We start from the raw sequence: 21632 nt of genomic DNA, 5'->3' as shown, positions 1-21632 counted from the left end.
ATCAGGATGGTCCCATTTGACCTTAAATTCTGTAAGTCTGTAAGTGACAGCACAGGGAGAGAGAATTGTATTGCAGCTCCACACAGTGATTCCTATGGGAAGTGGGCCTATATTTGATTAATGCCGCACAATATGAAGTTTCTGTGCCATTGCTGGGAAGCAACCGGATTGTGTGTGGGCGGGGATGTTAGATATCATATAACTGAACAGTCCTGTAACTGCATGAAATCTTAGTGGTTACACCACTACTCGATGGTCCCTGGGGGCGGGGCCTGCAGCCAATGCGCTCCCGGCCCCACTCCCAGGGCGCCCCCGACACCCCGTGCTGCTGCCTCTCTAGCAGAAGCTGCATTGCGTGGTGGCAGGCGGGAGCCAGTTTAAAAACCGGCTTCCCGCACAAACAGGCTCTGCCTGCCGCCCTGTGCTGTTGCCTGTCCATGGGGGGGGGGGCCTGAACTCCAGTTAATTGGGTAGTCGTCTACATGCTGACATCCTGTGCGTGTGAGACCGAGAGAGACTGATTGATCTCACTGCACGCTGCTAATCATTTTTCTTTTATGTATCTAGCATGGTAGAATATTCTATGGAATTAGTCCTCGCTAGCCCCAGCTCTCATTCAATGTTAAGCGGGCATCATTCAAAGTTAAGCTGACATTCTATTTATTGTATATGCTAGGGACGACACTGGTGCTATGCAAAACTCAGAAGCTGTGCCCAAATGGCGTGTATTGTCAAAAAATAAGGCCCAGAGAGGTCAGGATGCACTGGCTGATTCAGAGGGGGAAACGTCTTGGATTTTTCATTTAATGCTGCTGTTATCGACTCAGTTCTGCTAAGAACCATAGATGAACATCTAGTTGTTGGGAGGTACTGGCATGAGGGCAAGGCGAGCGGCTTGGCCGATGGGATTGGGAGGGCGTTCGGCCTGGGGAAATGTGGAAAAGACTCTAAGATGGGAGGAGAAGGAGCTAGCAGGTCATAAGGTAGCAGAGCAGAGGGGTTCAAAGGTTCATATCAGAATGTAGAACTTGGACGGTTAGGACAAGAAATTTCAAACACGATGTGGCAGACAAAGGGGAGTCTTTGAGCGCTTTAAAGAGAGAAGCTGTATTGTCAGATCATTGGCCAAAGCAAATAGTCTTAGCAGCTGTATTTTGGATATATAGGCAATGGGTCACTCAGCAGGTAATTGGCAGAACCCGAAATAGAATTCTAAACACTCAGAAAACTTAGAAAGACAACACAGATGACTCGGCGGATGCTAATCGAGCTCCCATCTGTTCCCTGATGCAGGTGCAAGTTCTTCAGCCTCACAGAAACGCCAGAGGACTACACGATCATTGTGGACGAAGAGGGGTTTCTAGGTAAGTTGTGCAGCGCCCGCTGCTTTGTACGCCGAGCGGAGAGTGAAGCAGGGCGTGTAGATCAGTCGGTAAATGGGAGTGTTTGTACAGCGGTTCTGTTTGTAAATACCAGACACACAGTGACTGAAGAGGCTTTGATCGGTTAAGCAGCTTGCCTCCCTGCTCCGCTGCAAAAGACATGTCACATACGGAATGTGAATAATTTTTAGTGCAAGTTGCCAATTTAAAAAAAAAAAAAAAAAAAAAAAAAAAAGGAATATGAGGGTTTTTTTGTGGGGGTGGGTAGACGGGGAGAAACAAAAAAACAACCATCTGCACGGGGGCGGGGGACTTCTGGAAATGCACAGACCCAGAGCACCCCCTCACGATGTGACATGGCATTTCGGCAACTCTGCCCCACTCTGCTACTCGGTTCTTTACAGGGGTGTGCGCAAGGGTGGAGCGAGCAGAGGCCACGGGCCCTTCCTCAATCAGTGGACACGCATCGCGAGGTCGACAGCCGCCATGAGCCCCGGGACAAGGTGTGGGGGGCAGCTCTGTGCCCCCAGAAGGGGCGGGGCCTCAGGCAGAAGGGGCGGAGTTGGGGCTTAATGGGTGGTGCTTACCAGGTAACCAGTTAAGCTGTTACCCGTTCACATCCCTAGTTCCCACCCCTTCAGGTGTATCTGTCCCCCAAACAATGTCTGACCAAAAAGTTTTAATCAGCACAGTGTCTTCTGCCCTTCCTCAGCCTCACTCTCTTTCTAGTGTACTGGCTCATAGTAGGGACGTTAAATATCAGTTAATTGAATACTCGAGTAACCTCATGTATTCTTATCGGTTAGTCGACTATTCCATAGTCCCCGGAGCCGGGGCCAGCAGGCAATGCACTCCAGCCTCACCCCGGAGAGTCCCCTACTGCTTCTGTATCAGACAGCAGCGCAAAGTGCCAGGCGGGAGCTGGTCTGTGAGGGGAGCCAGTTTAAAACCCAGCTCCCCTCATGGACCGGCTGTCTGTCAGCTTGTGCTGCTGCCTCTGATAAAGAGGCAGCAGCGTGAGGTGGCAGCAGCCCTTGTCTAGGGGGGATCTGGGCTCCTCGACCCGACACAAGTCAGAACTGAGCCGAGCTGCCTGCCTGCCTGGCTCCTTTAAAGTCAGAGCCACGGCGAAGGTAAGTCCTGGACCCAGCATGAGCTAGGACTGAGCCGGGCAGCTGGTCAGCCTGCTAAAAATTTACTGGCAAGGGAGGGTGGAGGGAAATGCGTGTAGTCTATAGCATTAACCTGTAAGCTTTTGCTTACTGGCTAATCGGTTAATCGACTACACTATCACATCCCTAGCTCATAGGGCTCCACACTGGAGTCCCTCACCAACTCTCCAACACCAAACGAAAATGCCAACTAAGGAAATTCTGTTCCCCGCCCCCCAGGCTCAAGCCTTTTTGGTATCTCCACAGAGAGTGTTTTGAGGTGAGTCCCCCAAGCTTAGGTCAACAGTCAAGCTACAGCCTTTGTGCTATTGAAAATAGCTGTGTAGACATGGCCCTGAAGTGGTTTGGGGCCCGATCTGCAACGTCTACGCACTTGCGTACACGCCTGTTTTGAAGGCGCTGATATCTGCCCTGCTAACCCAGGGCTGCCAACCTGGGCTGGGAGGCTCATCCCGTTCGCTTCTAAATGCTCCATGGATGTGCCCCGGGTGCCTGTCAACTTCCCCCTCCACGTGGTTTCTCTCAGGTTCTCCCCCCGAGAGAGAGCGCCACCCCTGTCTCTTTCCTCCCAGCTGCACTGACTGGATTGCTTCCTTCAAATTCCTGCCTGAGCCTAACGTACCCTGTCAGTGTAAGGAAGCGGCGCTCGTACGCAGAGCCAGCCCAAGGGGGTTGGGCGCCGTAGGCAAACTGACTTGGGCTCAATATAGAGAAATTTTCATCTTACAAGCCCTTGTGAGTCTCCTCTTGCAGTCTTGTGAAAACCTCCCACCAATTTTTCAAAGTCCAACACAATACAAATTCTTTGCACCGCGTCTTCAGGATCGCGGCTTGTCATGGCAGAACAGCAGTTGCAGGTTGCCGACCGGCCTTCAGCCAATGGCGAGCAAACACTGACTCAGCTGTACGACTAGGTGACCAAGAGTGACTGGCCTGCCAGGTGGCAAACCCAGGCGGGGCTCTTTTGAAGGTACGCCGTGACACCAGGGAGCTGGATTTACAGTCGCAGCCGTGTTCCACGATGGGAGATTAATAATAGAATTGGCTTCTGAGAGTAGTGATAGAAATGTAGCCGTGTTAGTCTGGTGTAGCTGAAACAAAATACAGGTCTATGTAGCACTTTAAAGACTAACAAGATGGTTTATTAGATGATGAGCTTTCGTGGGCCAGACCCACTTCCTCAGATCAAATAGTGGAAGAAAATAGTCACAACCATATATACCAAAGGATACAATTTTAAAAAAATGAACACACATGAAAAGGACAAATCACATTTCAGAACAGAAGGGGGATGTGGGGGGGGGGGGGAGGAGGTTTGTCCTTTTCATATGTGTTCATTTTTTTTAAATTGTATCCTTTGGTATATATGGTTGTGACTATTTTCTTCCATTATTTGATCTGAGGAAGTGGGTCTGGCCCATGAAAGCTCATCATCTAATAAACCATCTTGTTAGGCTTCTGAGAGGGCATTGATGCTCTGCTGGCCGAGTGCCGTATCTGATATGTTTGTTTTTAGGAGACATGTTAATATTTGTTTTTTAAGGAGAGAAAAAAATTCACTTCCCCCTCACTTGGCGCCCCTCAAAACCTGGTGCCCTCGGCAGTTATATGGTTGGGCCGGCTCTGCTCGTACAGCTCTCAAACTCGAGTTAACCCTCTTTGATTATTGTGGGGTTTATACGTGACATTGCAGCCAGCCACAGTTAAAAATGCAGCCCTGAGGTAAGCAGGTTCTGGGGTGCGGCCGCTAAAGCCTATGTGTGCTGTGGCTTTGCCTGGCTGGAGGGGTGGGGAGGGGAGGAAGCGGCTGTGTGTGCTGCCATTCCCCCTCTCCTGCCCCCTGCCTGGAGCTGTGTGTGTTGCCACCGGCTGCACTCGCTTGTAGACTCCACCTCCACCACTTCCATTGGCTGGGAACTGCAGCCAATGGGAGCGACGGGGGGGTGGAGAGTACCTGCTAACATAGGGCCGCATGGAGCCACCTGTATAGCCCTCCTTCCTGGGAGCTGCACCAGGTAAGCACCTGAATCTCCTACTTCCTCCCTGCCCCCTCCCACAGCCTATCTTCCTCCTTAAACCCTGCACCCTACCTCACCCAGGCCCTGCATCCCCACCCCACTTCTGAACCCTACCATCCTCCCATAGCCTGCAATCCCAGCTCCAGCCCTCTTCTGAACCCTCCTGCCCAGACCCTGCGCCCTCAGCACTACCACTTCCTGCACCCAGACCCCCCCATCACCATCCTAAGTTCACTTCTGCACTAAGGATGTTAAGACGCAGATAACTGAGTAATTGTGTAGTCGATACAAATTGCATCGACTACACGATCAGCCAGTATGGGAAGGTGCTCAAAAGGAGCTACCCTCGCCGCGGTTCTGCAGTTTAAATGTAGTAAGAGCCAGGTGTGCAGGCAGCCTGGATCCTACTACATTTAAACTGCTGAGCCACAGCAGGGGTAGTTCCTGGACCCAGCACAAGCAGGGACTGAGCCGGACTTGCTACAGGGACTGAGCCATGGGCTGCTGCCAGGGGCGGGGGGGAGCAGCGGCACCACAGAGACAGTACTGGGGGGAACCCAGCACTGGCTCCTGTCCCCCCTCCCCAGCCACACACACACACTTGCTGCCTCTGATATAGAGTAGTCGACTCGACTACCCGATAAGCCTAGATTTATCGGGTAGTCGACTACTCTTACATCCCTATCTTGCACCCTGCTCCCTCCCAAACCCTGCACCTCCTCCCTGCTCCCCAGCAGCCTCCTCCAGCACACCGATCCCCCTCATTTCTGGCATCACCCCAGAGCTATGGGGGTCCCACAAAATCCACTAGCCCCAGGCCCCCAGAACAGTTAATCCGGCCTTGCTTAATGCTGCATGTTACCTACTGAGCTAGCGACAAGGAGCATAAGCTTTCACGGGCAAAGACCCACTTCCATCTTTGCCACGAAAGCTTATGCTCCAATACATCTGCTAGTCTATAAGGTGCTACAGGACTCCTTGTTGCTTTTGCAGATCCAGACTAACATGGCTACCCCTCTGATACTGAGCTAGTTCATCAATTCTCCATGTGCATATCTGATCTTGCCCCTCCTTATTAACCTAGCCTGGCAACTAAAAAACATGCTCGAAGAAAAATATTACATAGCCAGCCCCTTTTTTCCCCCTAAATAAAGCCAAGAAATAACTAGATAACTCTTCACCCTGCAGTCATGATTTCAGCTTCTCTCTCTCCACCATCCATAACAGACACGCTCCCTCCTGCCAAGCAAAATGTGCTGCCTTCAGCTCTGACCCTGTGCAGTGGGCAAAAGTGGATGTTTTCTAACTGCTTGGGATGTTTCATCACCCATGTGTTGCCAAAAAGTGGGTTTGCGAGCTGCTTTAAGCATGCGGTATTGGACAGTTGTTTAATGGAGGGAATGGTTTGGCGGTGTACGTGGAAATAGCTTGCAGTGCTGTTTATCATGTTGCGATGTTTTTATTTGCTGCTGTTTTATTTAGGGGATGGAATGAGGAAGTGTAGCACTGCTATTAATATTTTTTCAACAGCTGCTGTTTGGGGTTGCAATTTAGAAACCCATTTTGCGAGTTTGGAGACAAATTCAGTCATGAAAGTGTGAAACAGGAATTTAATTAGCCACAAAACTTTAACTATGCAATTACTTCCAAAGCCACCATAATATTTAGTAGTTTTTGTGAGTGCTTATGACTTAAGTATCAAAGCATTAGGTGGAAAAATTAAAAGGCACGTCATTATTAGTGGTAAATGAATAATTTGTAACCAATGATTATTTCGGTGAATTATAGCCTTGTTACAAGAACAGATCATGGTTTTCCTGATTGTGTTAATCTGTTCGGAAGCGTAGGTTTAAATAATTTCATTAAGCATTCCTTGGCCTGTAAATTATCCACGAGGGATGTTGGCTTTGATGGAAGAGGCAGATCCCATGCTACAGTTCTGCTTCCTGATAGGAAGAATGTAACGCCCACGTTTGTGTCTCGGGAGCAAAGGTTCGTAGTTACGGATTCAAAACGTGTTTCCTATGAGTACTCTAAAGCAGGGATGGGAAATGATTTTTAATGAGACGGGCCACTCCAAGATTTTGGTAAGTGCTCAAGGGCTGCTCTTTTCTATGGAGGGGAGCTGCAGGGCTGGGTGCAGAAGGGAGCTTGGGGCACGGGCTTGGGGTGCAGAGTCCTGGAGGAGTGGGAGTGTGGGGTCTGAGAGGGAGTTTGGGTGCAGGAGGGAGTTGTGACCTGGGGCAGAAGATTGGGGTGCAGCAGGGAGTGCAGGATCGGAGAGGGGGCATGGGTGTGGGAGAGGATTCTAGCCTGTGGGTGTAGGAGGAAGTGCAGGAGCTGGGAGGGAGTTGTGACCTGGGGGAGGGGGGTGCAGAGGGTTTGGGTGGGGACCTGGGGCAGGGAGTTGAAGTGCAGGAAGGGGTGGGGTGCCAGATGCAGGCTGTGGCTGGGAAGCACTTACCTGTGCAGCTCCTGGCCAGCAGCCCAGCAGATCCCCTCAGACAGGGTCCCCAGTTTCTGGCCAATGGGAGCTGCAATGCTTGCGCTGGGGGCAGGGGCAGCATGCACAGGGAGCCTGCCTGAGGGTCCTGGCAGATCATGGGCTGGATCCAAAGCTTGGCAAACTGGATCTTGGCCACAAGTCACCAGAGCCTGATGAAATGCATCCTAGAATACTCAAGGAGCTGATAGAGGAGGTATCTGAACCTTTAGCTATCATCTTTGGAAAATCATGGGAGACAGGAGAGATTCCAGAGGACTGGAAAAGGGCAAATCTAGTGCCCATCTATAAAAAGGGAAATAAGAACAACCCAGGAAACTACAGACCAGTTAGTTTAACTTCTGTGCCAGGGAAGATAATGGAGCAAGTAATTAAGGAAATCATCTGTAAACACTTGGAAAGTGGCAAGGTGATAGGGAACAGCCAGCTCGGATTCGTAAAGAACAAATCATGTCAAACCAATCTGATAGCTTTCTTTAATAGGATAGCGAGTCTTGTGGATAAGGGAGAAGCGGTGGATGTGGTACACCTAGACTTTAGTAAGGCGTTTGATATGGTCTCGCATTATAGTCTTATCAATAAACTAGGTAAATACAACTTAGATGGGGCTACTATAACGTGGGTGCAAAACTGGCTGGATAACTGTACTCAGAGAATAGTTTTTCATGGTTCACAATCCTGCTGGAAAGGCATAACAACTGGGGTTCCACAGGGGTCTGTTTTGAGACCGGCTCTGTTCAATATCTTCATCAACGATTTAGATATTGGTATAGAAAGTACGCTTATTAAGTTTGCAGATACCACCAAGCTGGGAGGAGTTGCGACTAATCTGGAGGATAGGGTCATAATTCAAAATGACCTGGACAAATTGGAGAAACGGTCTGAGGTAAATAGGATGAAGTTTAATAAAGACAAATGCAAAGTGCTCCACTTAGGAAGGAACAATCAGTTTCACACATACTGAATGGGAAGCAACTGTCTGGGAAGAAGTTCGGCAGAAAGGGATCTAGGGGTTATAGTGGACCACAAGTTGAATATGAGTCAGCAGTGTGATGCCGTTGCAAAGAAAGCAAACATGATTCTGGGATGCATTAACAGGTGTGTTGCGAGCAAGACACAAGAAGTCATTCTTCTGCTCTACTCTGCGCTGTTAGGCCTCAATTGGAGTATTGCGTTCAGTTCTGGGCACCGCATTTCAAGGAAGATGTGGAGAAATTGAAGAGGGTCCAGAGAAGAGCAACAAGAATGATTAAAGGTCTAGGGAACATGACCTATGAAGGAAGGCTGAAAGAATTGGGTTTGTTTAGTTTAGAAAAGAGAAGATTGAGGGGAGACATAATAGCAGTTTTCAGGTATCTAAAAGGGTGTCCCAAGGAGGAGGGAGAAAACTTGTTCATCTTGGCCTCCGAGGATTGAACAAGAAGCAATGGGCTTGAACTGCAACAAGGGAGGTTTAGGTTGGACATTAGGAAAAAGTTGCTAACTGTCAGGGTGATCAAACACTGGAATAAATTGCCCAGGGAGGTTGTGGAATCTCCATCTCTGGAGATATTGAAGAGTAGGTTGGATAAATGTCTATCAGGGATGGTCTAGACAGTGCTGGGTCCTGCCATGAGGGCAGGGGACTGGACTCGATGACCTCTCGAGGTCCCTTCCAGTCCTAGTATTCTATGATTCTGTCTCCCCCCCCCCCCATACTCTTTGTATTGTGCTGGCCCCATAAGAGATTGGCCGCCAGCAGCACAGGATAGTTCTTGTCCCTGAAGACCTTAGTCTAGCAGAAGAGACTGACGGGGGGGAGGGGAGGAGATGAGCTGAAGATCCTAGAGCGTGTCGGCGTCGGAGCAAGGAGCAGAGCCCCACGTGTGGCCCCAGTGAGTAAGCTGCCAGCACGGAGCCCTGCTGGCTTTCCATATTTGACACCACCGATGAGCTGGCCGTTGCCAGGGTGCCACTGTGGCAGTAAGAGCCATATGGAAAGTGCTCTTTGAGGACTTGCCCTAAATCCAGCCATTGGTGGCCCTCCCCCTCTATACCGGCATCAGTGCTATCCCTAGAATCGGTAGGTAAAGCTCTGTCTGCACGAGTGAAAACTAACCCTGTTTGCAAGTGGGGTCCACTCAAATAGCAGGTTTGCCTGTTTACAAGAGGAGGTGCACTGAAGTAATTCATTGGTTGTAGTAGGAGTAAATCCTCCAACTAGAGCAGGGCTACTCAACTTTGGAAGCCCCCAGGGGCCACAACGATACTTGCAGCACATACAGAGGGCCGCAACTTAAGTGCGGTTGCATATACATGCAAATATATATGCAAATATATGTAAATAGCTTCTTTCACACTGAAGGGCATGAATACAAAGCACTTCCCACAATGCTCTGGTGCTCCTAGAACCTCCTTCCTGGGGGCAAGAAACGCCGACAGTCTGAACCCGCCTGTTCCAGCCAGCCCGTCCGCTTGTGTCTTTCATTGCACCTGGGAGATGCCTCGCCGTTGTGGAGCATGTTCCCAGTGGAGGCCACGTTCAGAGGAGCCCACCCGCGGGCCACGTGTTGAGCCCCATGTAAACCCAAACCGCACCTCAGGCCTCAAACAAACGGGCTACGGGCCGCGTGTTGAGTAGCCCTGATCTAGACAGACCCTTGTCTCATGTACTGCATGAATCTATATTGCCCCAGGACACCTCAGGGAGTCTGATGGTGCCACCACTCTAACGTAGCAGTTCTTTCTGATTTCATGATTTCGACTTAGTATACCCAAGAAGGGGAAATTGCGGCTTTCCTGGGTTTCATGCTTGTGTTGATGATTGACCTACTAATGCTGTATCCTCTCTAACGTTTGGGGTTCAGTGATGATGTATTAGGTGGTGGTGGTATAAGGAGAATAGTTATTATGGTATTTTCTTCTAGACAGTCATCCATCCATCCCTCCCTCCATCCATGCATCTCCATTCATCCCTTCACACACCTCCATCCACCCACCTCCCTCCATCCATTCATTCACATACCTCCAATCATCCATCCATCTCCATCCATCCACACACATCCATCCATCTATCCATCCATCCATCCATAAATACCCTTTCTTTTTCCCTATATTTGAATACGTTCTCTGTGACTGGTTTCTCCAAGCCAGTGGGTAACTGCGTGCTGGTATGGTGTCTAAATGGTATTTGAGGACAATCCTGTTACATTAATCCACAAAGTGTGGCTCACCCACAGGAAAATTGCTGTGGATGTGTAACCAGAGACTAAAGAAAGGTGTTTTGTTCTCTGGCAAGACCTGCAATTCCAGGAGCAACTGTGAATGCAAAAGCATCTGCCCCTACAAGTCTGTTAAATGAAGCGGGGACAACAAAGGTCGGTCCCCCGTCTTGCTAATCTGACACTCTCTCTGTCAACTGCTCAGAGCAAGACTTCGCAGGTGCAACAGTGTGGAGGCTGTCCCCTCGTCCACTGTCTTTTTGAACTATCCAGTTCTTTTCCACTTTAGGAAAAAATGAAGCCGGAAAAACGTTAGCAGTTTCAGCTAGGTTGAGGGTTTGCAGGCTGTCATGTGTGTTAGCATGCCAGCCTTAATGATGTGCCATAATCACTATTAACTGCTCTGACAAAAAAAAAAAGTGGAGGATAAAATTTATGTGCACGAATAGGGAGAGAGGCAAACTAGTATGAATGGAATGAATCGGATCTATCCTGCATCTTTGCTTTAATTCCATGGTGGTGCGGTGAGGTTTATATGAACATGGATGCTGATTGGTTCCAGTGATCGTTTCTTGTGTCTTTTTCCTGGGGAAAACTATTGCATTAGACTGGTAACACTAGGAGACAATGCGCCGAAAAGTCTTTGTCGTAAAGATGTGGCTGGAAGCTTCCTGAGGTTGGTACAAATGCTTTTCTCCCTCCGACACTCACACCATGACCAGATTTTCCACTGCTTCATCATCTCCAGCAGCGTGGCCCAGCTTCTCACCAGCTGAGTGTGCAGCCTGTACTCTCTTCCCATCCTTTTGCTTTTTTTCATCCAGCATTTTAGCTTCCGTGTCCTCTAACAGGGAAACGAATGGCGGCGTGTCTGGAGGTAGCGGCGCTTTGAGACCCTGTGTAATATATCCTGGGAACGAGTTGCTGGCATTGCATTCTTGTCCTGGAGAGGCCATCAAAATAAAAGATTCAGAGATGGAGCTGAGTTAGACTATAACTAGAAAAACTTAAAAAACAACTAATAGACCAGTAGCACCTTAAAGACTAACAAAACTTGTAGATGGCATCATGACCTTTCATGGGCACAGTCCACTTCTTCAGATGACTGGAGTATTAAAAGTCCAGATCCAAGAATAAATAAAAGGATGGTTAAAATAATGGGTGGGTGGAGCTGTGTTTTCCTTCAGTGGAATACCCATCAGCGTTCATGCTGTCGCTTTTCAACAGCCCATCTGTTTTTTATTTCTCCATTTCTAATACCAGCTGACTTGTGTGCAGTTCTCTGTATCCTTTTCCACTTGGGAGTCCACCACAAGGCTTTAGTGATGGTTCTGCTCGGGTGGCTTTGGATGCAATGCCATCTATCTCTGCTCCGATTCTACAGTGCACCGTTAGAATTGCACCGTGCGATGCGAAGTGAAGAACTGAATCACTCTTTATCCGCCTTCTCACCTCAATGCTTGAGCGTGCCGAATGGCAGTAACCGACGGGGCCCATATAGCTCGAAGCAGCGGCATAGAGAGGGGAAGATGTTAGGAGTCTCTCTCTTGCATTTCTTCATTGTTGGATTTCTCTCAGTTCTCTGTAGGACCAATATCATTCTGGCCTCCCCCTTCGCTCTGACAAAGAGAAGGGATGGTGTGTAGCCTGTCACTTTTATAAGAAACTAATTTTCCACTGTCTCATCCCAACAATTTTGACAGTGGTTCTTATTGGGTCACTAGAGTGGCTGCTCTTGTTTCCAGAATATTGGACATTTGGTACTTCCGGGAATGGCGTGGGCTTGCCTATGGTTTTGCTTGAGTACCATGGGTAGGGGGACACACGAAACACTCGAAAAGAGTACTGTCCAGCTGGGAACCATAGAAAGGGCCCACCTAAGAGTCAGAGGAATAGGTCTGTGTAACTGTCCTGTAGGTAGTGGATTGTCCATCATATAGTCGAGTGGTTTCCAACCTGTGGTCTATGGACCCCTGGTGGTCCACAATGGTGCAGCAGGGGCTCTTGTGCATTTCAAAGATTGAAATGCTGCATGGATCCCGGGGCCAGCAGGGAGTCTCCTGATCCCGAATTTCATGCGGGTGCTTCCACTTAGAAATGTACAAGAGTCCCTGCAGAAGCGCCCAGTTGGAGCCCAGGGTCAGGGGACTCCCCACTGGCCCCAGGCTTCACGTGGTGTTTCAATCTTTGAAATGCCATGCTAGTCCTTATTGACTAATCGAATAGTCGATGGAAATCCCTTCGATTAATCGAAATTTAACATTCCTGCTGACAAGTGCATCTGATCCAATTTTTCCTCTCTTTGGCCTCCATATTTCCCTTCCCCAACTGTTCTCCCTTCCCTCATCCCTCTTTATCCCTCTTCCCTCACTGCAGCCCCAGTCCCCGCCCATGTATTCCTCTGCTCCCTCACGTCCCCGACTTCCCCGCGAGGGTTTGCATGTTTAATTTCTTTTAAAAATTTGTCATAGGGCTTTCTCAGGTTGCATTTCCCCCAAATCTAAAACCCCTTTAGCAGAGGTGGACTCTAAGAACAGGCCTTTTCATTTCAGATTTCTGCTCACAGTAGGGCTTACCTTCATAGTGCCCAGGTGATGAGCAGGTTGAATAGATACCACAACATTGCCGCAGAGCAGTGGTTCTCAATCTGTTTTCTATTGTGAATCCCATATGCAGTTCTCTGTGTGCACCTCCACACAATATACACTACCCATAGGGCCCTGAGGATGTTACACGCGCTGCAGCTGTGTGCTGATTGGGCGACAAGCGCTCTGTGAGCTACAGGCTAAGAACCCCTTCCCCAGAGCCACACACTTGCTATGAGGAAAGCTGGCTTCCAGCCCTCTTGGCTTTTTCTCTGCCCATGCTCACTATAAACCTAACCCTAACCCTTTCAGTGTTTCCAAGGGAGAGCCGTGTTAGCCTGTATCTAAAACAACTTTAAACCCAACAGTGGTCCTGTAGCCACCTTAGAGATGAACAAAAATACATAAATAGTATGAGGAGCTTTTGTGGGCACCACCCACTTCTTCCGATGACAAAGATGGAGCAAGGGGCAACCTCTGTGCCCCGTTGCTCCATCTTTGTCACCTGAAGAAGTGGGTTGTGCCCACCAAAGCCCCGTGATCCTAATCCTTTAATTCAGTGTTTCCCAAATGGTGCGCCGTGGAACCCTGGGGTTCCGCAAAGTGAAAGTAAGGGTTCTGCGAGAACCCGAACGCTCCCACGCCCACTTAAAGAGACAGAGATGAGCCCGGCGTGCAAAGATGCCGGCTCCTTCTCTGGTTCCCTGCTGGGCTTTCAGACACCTCCCCTCCCCTGCTTCTGCTCTGCCTTTACCAAGGGACCTAGCAGCAGCAACAGCTGCTGGTCCCACTTCTCCCGTTCAACCCAAGATTCCCCTCCTCCCGTCCCCCGCTGCTGCTCTGCTTTTACAAAGGGACCAGCTGTTGCTGCTACTAGGTGTTGTGGGAGGGGGGTTGTTTTTGTTGTGTTTTGCTTGACAAACTTTTTCCCTGGCTGTAGGGGTTCCTTAAAATTTTTCCCAGTTTAAAAGGGTTCTGCAATTGGGAAACACTGCTTTAATTACATCTATTTTGCAATCACAATATTGGACTTTACAAATCCTCTTCGGGTTTCAGTTTTTACTTCTTGTCAGGTGCAATAGTCACTTCTGGTCTGATGTGATATAACAGTACTGTCTGGGCCTCGCTCGTAGATGGTAAAGGTGCATCCTCTTGCGGTTTTATATTCAGTGTATAAACAGAGGTTGGGACAACTTCCCCCCCTCTTTATTAGATTAGTCTGTCGTGTCAGGGGCACAATTTACAGTGGAAAGTAATTTTCAAAAAATGCCTCCTGAGAACGAACATACTCTCCTCTCCCCCACACACACTCTTAGGAGGGATGGGTTATAATAGAACAGTACCTGTAAGAAATTGAAGTTATTTTCACCACTTAGTACAGAGCTGCTGGTTAAAAAAAATCTGATACATTTTGGAGGATGGAGATGTTTTGTTAAAATTCACCAGCCCAATAAGGGTCTGCAACGTGGAAGTGACTCTGCCTAGTTACCAGTTCTCTTCAGACATCGTGCCTCAAGTGACCTTGGAGTCTGTCTGATTTTTCTATTTTGCTTCCAGTGGCTGATTCACTAACAGAAAAACATTGCATTGCCTTTGCATCCATTCCTCTCCCTTAGTAGGCAATGGACTGAAAGTCACATTGGTCAATTAGTACAAGCACTAAGCATAATTAGTTCAGTTCATATTGTATTGAAAAAAAAACCTTCACAAGGGGCAAACAAGCCAGTAGATATAAATATCTCCCTTTTTTTAACCCAGTAACTAGCCCTTTGTACCTCAGACACAGTTGCTTAATTTGCTGTCTGATATTTCTAACCATGAATTCCTTCCCTGGTTCACCACACTCTGGCTATTGGGAGTGCCTGTAAATTGCTAGGCAGAATATATTTTTTCACTTTCTTTCTCTCTCTCTCTTTTTTTTTTTTCATTGATTTAACAGGAATGCAGGAGATTGTGTGTGTGTGTGTGTGTGTGTGTGTGTGTGTGTGTGTGTGTGTGTGTGTGTGTTTGAAATAATGTGCTAATCATTATATAAATACAAATAAAACATGTTGGGAGTTGACAAATGACTACTCAGAAATGTTTGGAAAATTACTTTCCTCCCCCTGATATTTGTGTGTGTTCTGCAGGAGGCCTCGCAATCTAGCGGATAAACCCTGAAGTGACAAATTAGAATAATATGGATTACATTCCTTATTTTGTACTGTGTCCGCTTGGGAAGGAATTTAACTTCACTCTTCCTCAATTTGTCCTATCTCTAAAACTGAGATTAAACTACCCTTTCTCACAGTGTGGTTGTGGTGCTTAGTGTTTGCAAGGATTATTTATCATGTCTGTTACCCTACACATACAGTCTTTTGACTCATTTTTTTTATGTTACTTTTTTTTTAACTCTTGCTTTTAATATTTGTGTTTACATTTTGCCTGGGATTTGACGGAACAGTCCACAAGAGTTGAGCCATACAAATGCTACATCTCACCCAACCAGGAATGTATTGGCTAAGTCTTAGAAACATTCTAGACTAATTTGGAATGAAACTTTGTGCCTGTCCTGCAAAATGCTGTCTTGAAATGCAGTTTATTTTTTTTAAAGATTAATTTTTCTTATTGCAAAATATCGAATAGGAAAATAGAAACTGATAGAACTGTCAGACTGTATCCACTTCGTTTTCTCTTTGTTTGCTAGAAATACATAATGTGCTTTTTATTTTTCAGCATTCACCTGAGAACGTGTCCCGCCCTGTCCCACTAAAATCTGGCCTTTTTCTTTCAGTGGAGCTGCAAATGTAGCCCACACACCTGCTGGGTGTGGTGCACTGTCAGCTATCTTTTAGCTCCTGTGGGAGGATCATGCACTGGGCTCCAGAGGTCCCACGTTCAATTCCACCCACAGCCAACCAGGGACTGCCAGTGTTACACAAACTCTGTGAGCAAAGCCCATGCCAAGATATGTAGAGGAAGTTATGTCGGAGGTGGAAATCTGCTGATTTTTGTAGTTTGTGTGTCCTAATGACCATAAACCACATTCCTTGTCCTTTCAGACTGTGAAAACCCATTCATTGGTGAGGTGCTCAATGGGTCATGGAGGGCTGGCTGCTCACTCTGATGTTGAAAAATTACTAAGCGGGGCTTTCCTGATTAAAAGTAAATAGCACTGGACAATAGTTTGGGAAGGAATCAGAACTTGATTGCTGTATTGGGGGGAGTGAACATTTGGAGAGGGTGTTTGCTTGCTGTGCACACGTACACATCCACACAGTCCACGTGCCCATCTCTAATAAGGCCTTAAAATACTAAGAGTGAATGTTCTCTTTTCTGGATCAAACTCCATGTTGTGACGTTGTAGCTAAAGCTGCCTAGAGCAGGGCTACTCAACATGTGGCCTGTGGTGCGGTTTGGGTTTACGTGGGGCTCAACACACAGCCCACAGATGGGAGCCACAACAAAAAAGTTGTCAATATAATGGTCTTCTGTTGACGTGTTTTAGTAGTTAAATTCCTAGACTGTCATTGCTCATTAAAAGTGCTGTCAGATGGGTGGAAATCAGGTAACTATTGCATGTCATTAATATCTGACTTTTAGAAGATGCTGAAAATGTAAAGGGTAAGAGGAATCTTAAAACATGTGCATCACTGTACATTTTTGCCAGTCACCACATCTCTAAAGGTTGATATCGTAGACCTACCTCTACCTCGGAGTAGAAACTATTGTGATTCAAAACTGAAGGACCTGATCTGCGTACTTCAATGGGACAATGAGGATGAATAAAGTCTCTGATGCTAATTGCCCAAGTAAATATCGCAGGATTGGGCTTTGTACATGGACAGCATGATGTAATACTAGCGGTGCTGATCCGTCTACCGTATTCATCCTCATCCCATTGAAGTTACTGGTACTAATTGCCCAGGATTGGGTTTTGTGCGTGGGCAGTTCCACATTCCAAGTTGCCTTCAGTTTCCCAACAGCTGATATGTTCTGAGACAGTGAATGGTCTTAATTAGGCAAAAGCGTCAGAGGGGGAGCCGTATTAGTCTGTGACTGGAAAAATGTAAAAAACCACAAATAGTCTAGTAGCACTTTAAAGGCTAACAAAACATGTGGATGGCATCATGAGCTTTCGTGGGCCCAATCCACTTCTTGTCATCTGACTATTGGTCGTTTTTTACGTTTTTCCCAATTAGGCAGTTATGCCTAAAGTAGTCGAATGTTTTATTTGACCGTGATACTGAGATTTTGGGCAGAGAGGACACATGAAAAATGAATGTTTAACTTCATTCCTGTCTGCCTTTGGGCAGAGTTTTGTCCTTTTGATACTCAGTGTCTAAAATTGTTGTTCTAGAATCTAGGGCAGGGGTGGGCAAGAGGCGGCTAGCGGGCCGGAACCAGCCTGCCAAGCCGCCGGATCCGGCCCCCGGCCGCCTCGCCAACACCCTTACAGCAGAGTAGGAGCACCCGCTTTAAACAGGCAGCTGCTAATTGCTCTGCAAGCTGGGCCGTGAGGAGAAAGCGTTGCATACTGTCCCCGCCTCCTAGCAAAATCCCCAAGCTCCCATTGGCCAGTTTCCAGCTAATGGGAGCTGTGAAGTTTTTGCTGAAGGCAGGGAGAGAATGAAGCCTCCTTGCTCCTCCTTCCCCCCTATCCCCCCCGCTGTGCTGGAGCAGAGCCACGTGGAGCAGCCCACGGGAATGGAGTCTGCAGAGCTACTGGCTGGAAGCCGCTTAAGTAAGCACCTCCCAGCCAGAGACTGCCGCAGGCACCCCGGCCCCTCTCTCCCCTCAACCACCTGCTCCAGGCCACCACCCAAACCTCCATATCCCCTCTCCCCACCTCCTCCAGGTCACAACTCCCTCCCAGACCCTGCACCCCCTTCTGCACCCCTACCCCACTCCAGAATTCTCTCCTGCACCCATCCCCTCTCCCTGACCCTGCGCCCCAAACCCCTGCCTCAGATTATAACCCCTTCCTTCACCCAAACTCCCTCGCAGACCCCACGCTGCTTCCGGCACCCCAGTCCTCTATCCCAAGCTCCCTTCTACACCCCACCTGCTGTCCCAGACTGTGCGCCCCCTCTAAGAAGTGCAGCCCATGACCACTTACCAAAATCTTAGATTGCCCCCCACCATTAAAATTACTGCCCACCCCGGATCTAGGGAATCAGGCCTGCGAGAAGGGCTGACGGACAGGTTGGGGGATGGCTCTAGGCGCCCAGAAGCGGCAGAGTCCGGGGCGGAAGGGGTAGGGCTGCGGCCAGCCCTTCAGCACCACCCAGGGCTCTGGCGGTGTTTTAAAGGGCCTGGCGTTCCTCGCCACCCCTCCTCCTCTTTAATCACTGAACCACAGGACAGCTGCCTCCTTTGTCGCCATGACGAGCCTGGAGGCCTGCTCTTCTTCCCACACCACGTCTCCACTACAAAGCTTGCTTGGTGTGGCTACATCACTCGGGGGCTGTGAAAAACACATCCCCCTCGTGAATGTAGCCAAGTCATTGCTAGCCAAAGCCCCCGTGAAGATGCAGCTGTGCTGATAGGTGCATGCTAATAACATGGGGTGAGGGGGAATTACTCTGCCAACATAAAAACTCCTTCTGTTGACATAAGCAGCATCTACGCTAGGGGAGCTTTGCTGGAGCAGAGTTGGTCATGTGGACAAGGCCTCAGCCAAAATCCCAGCGGCCCTTGGGTTAAAACACTTCTCTCCCTTTTATTTATCATCGGTAAGTTTATTTTTCAGCTGCAACAATCATCCGGAAGTGCTTTCGGTTCAACATGCTCTGATAAACAGGATATGCTGGGCTGAGTCCACAGTGTATTTTGGATACAAGCAGGCAATAAGGAAGCATACGAGGTTTAGCTGTAGTTGAGAACTGCAGTTTCTCAGGGGTTAGATTATACCCCAAAGCTCCCCAGATGTTGTCTTTATGCCTGATGCACTTAGTACACCATCAGGCATTAATGAAAGTCAACATACAAGTCAACTGTTCTTCCAAGTCATTTATCCAATTTGGAAAGCGTGTTCACATTGGGTTAACTTAATTATATGGGATTTCGGGTTTGTGCTCACGATAGTTTTAAGCACTGAACTATGCAGATCAGTTATTTTTAAATTCCTTTCTGTGATGGCAGAAAATAATTACAGGCAGTCCCCGGGTTACATGGATCCGACTTACATCGGATCCCAACTTACAAACGGGGTGAGGCAACTCCGCACTAGCTGCTTCCCCCCAGCAGACCAGGGAGACGCGGACCTAGCGCCCCCCCCCCCAGCAGACCAGGGAGACGCGGAGCGGCTTCTCTCAGCAGACACCTCAGCTTGAGAATAAAGGACTGAGGGAAGTGAGGTGTGGGAGAATAAAACTGAGCTCTGGAGAAATGTTTGGCTAGAGTTTCCCCTACAATATGTACCAGTTCCGACTTACATACAAATTCAACTTAAGAACAAACCTACAGTCCCTATCTTGTACGTTACCCGGGGACTGCCTGTACCTGGGAATCCTTCAATACTCCCAACCCTTCATTCTTCACTGAACTCCCCAGGGAAAGTATTAATAAATCATTTGGGATGTGTTTGTTTTTTAGTGTTTACTCCCATTGTGACTCCACTTACAAAGCCCAAACCAAAGAATACCAGTGGCTGAAAAACCTGGTTTTTGCAGCTATTTCCCTGCCAAGCCTGTACACGTTTCATGCTCGTCTTACAGCTTTCTGATTTAAAAAACATCTTAGGGTATGTCTAGACTGCATCTCTCTGTCGGCAGAGGGATGCAAATTAGGCAGATCGACATTGCAAATGAGGCAGGGATTTAAAAATGCCGTGCCTAATTTGCATAAAAATACCTTATGCCTCCTGCAAGGAGGATTACAGGATCTGTCGAAAAAGGCTTTCTTTCTCGACAGATCCCCCTCTAGACTGCCGCTTTTTGCCGACAAAGTGCTGAGTCAGCAAAACACATCGGCCATTTTATGCAAATTAGGCACAGCATATTTAAATCCCTGCCTCATTTGCAATGTCAACCTGCCTAATCTGCCTCCCTCTTCCGACAGAGGGATGCAGTCTAGACATACCCTTAATGTCTCAGGGTACGTCTCTACAACAGGGCTAAAGTCGAATTAAGCTGCGCAACTTCAGCTATGTCAATTGTGTAGTTTAAGTCGAAATAGCTTAATTCAGTGTTTAGCACTGTCTTTACAGCAGGAAGTCGAAGGAAGAACACTCTTCCTTCGACTTTCATTACTCCTCATGAAATGAGGATTACAGGAGTAGGAGTAAGAAGTCCTCCAGCTCAACAGTATTTCAGAATAAAGGCTTGTAGTGTAGACGCACACAGTGTTATTTCAGAATAATGTCAGTTATTCCTAAATAACACTGTGGTGTAGACATTCCCTTAAGGTACAGTCACGGTTGCATAAGTGTCATATTTCTACATATAAGTCACGAGAACTGAATTTGGACACTTTTTTTGCTCACTTTAAGACTGCAGCGTAAATTGTAGTTGCCAGAAGGCTGCTTGCAAGATTAAAGATTGCAACACTTGAGTTCCTGTTTGGCACCCTCCATAGCAGTGTTAAATGTACTCCTTTGCATTTTCTCTTTTTCCCAGGCCTGAGGCACTGCGCAGCAGGCAACAAAAACATGGCCTGAGGATCTTGCAGTAATCATGTTGGTTATTTTGCCTAAGCTTTCTTAATTTTGCGCTGGGCTTGTTTTTGGCATAACTGTACTTTGTGGAGAATTTTTTTAATGTTTCTAGTTTGTCTTCTGCTTAAAACAACTTGCTGCATTCTCTGATCTAAACTACTGGTCACTTCTCTGATTTCTGCAGTGACAATTAACTGTGTCAGTGGAATAAGAAATATAGCCGATGCAGGCTCTTGGACTATGTGGCTACGACTAGACTGGCATGATTTTCCGGAAAATCAGCCGCTTTTCCGGAAAAACTTGCCAGCTGTCTACAGTAGCCGCTTGAATTTCCGCAAAAGCACTGGCGATCTCATGTAAGATTGTCATTGTTCTTGCGGAAATACTATGCTGCTCCCATTCGGGCAAAAGTCCTTTTGCACAAAACTTTTGCGCAAAAGGGCCAGTGTAGACAGCTCAGATTTGTTTTCCGCAAAAAAGCCCCAATCGCGAAAATGGCGATCAGGGCTTTTTTGCGGAAAAGTGCGTCTAGATTGGCACGGACGCTTTTCCGTAAAAAATGCTTTCGTGGAAAAGCGTCCGTGCCAATCTAGATGCTCTGTTCCGAAAATGCTTTTAACGGAAAACTTTTCCGTTAAAAGCATTTCCAGAAAATCATGCCAGTCTAGACGTAGCCTGTGTGTATTACAATTCCACAAACCTGTGTTAAAGTTCTCTTCTCCATGGGCTAAAGGTGTTGCTAATACCAGTTATATGGCATGCAGTGACCCTCTCACCGTGAGTTCTAGTCCCCCACTATGCACGTCTTGCACCGCATTTAGCAGATCGTTGGCATTAAATGAATAATAATCTGTTGGGGCACGACAAAATGGAGGGTAGCTCTTCACCAGTGTTCCCTGTAAGCTGAGCTTTTAGACAGCCACCCAAGAAAGATTGAAATGCTGCCCAGCTGATTAGTATAGCTCCCACAGCTGAGAGCATGTGTTTCTACTGGTGGTGCACATCTGCACATGCTTTGGTGCACACAACACAATTTATTCCTCATGTTGATGGAAAAAATTGGAGGGAACATTTGCTCCTTCACTTCCTATTTGTATTTCTTTTCTGCTTGGGGTTGTAGAAAGAGTGATAATTGG

At 47.8% G+C, this 21632-nt stretch overlaps 1 protein-coding gene across 5 annotated transcripts in view; it reads left to right on the top strand.

Moving 5' to 3' along the window:
* The window catches only part of CASTOR2 (cytosolic arginine sensor for mTORC1 subunit 2), a 243787-nt gene that overhangs the window by 104930 nt on the left and 117225 nt on the right, over positions 1-21632 (top strand). For all 5 annotated transcript variants that reach the window (XR_016347686.1, XR_016347685.1, XM_089772241.1 and 2 more), the window contains exon 2: positions 1294-1364. Coding sequence is in view for 3 of the 5 variants with exons in the window: in XM_089772241.1 (XP_089628367.1) it covers positions 1294-1364 (71 nt within the window). In the remaining 2 variants the exon portion in view is untranslated. The remainder of the gene's footprint in view (positions 1-1293; positions 1365-21632) is intronic.

This window comes from Pelodiscus sinensis, chromosome 21, assembly GCF_052426305.1.
Source record: "Pelodiscus sinensis isolate ZL-2025 chromosome 21, ASM5242630v1, whole genome shotgun sequence".
Classification (NCBI taxonomy): domain Eukaryota; kingdom Metazoa; phylum Chordata; order Testudines; family Trionychidae; genus Pelodiscus; species Pelodiscus sinensis.
This window is presented reverse-complemented; position numbering and strand designations above follow the sequence as displayed.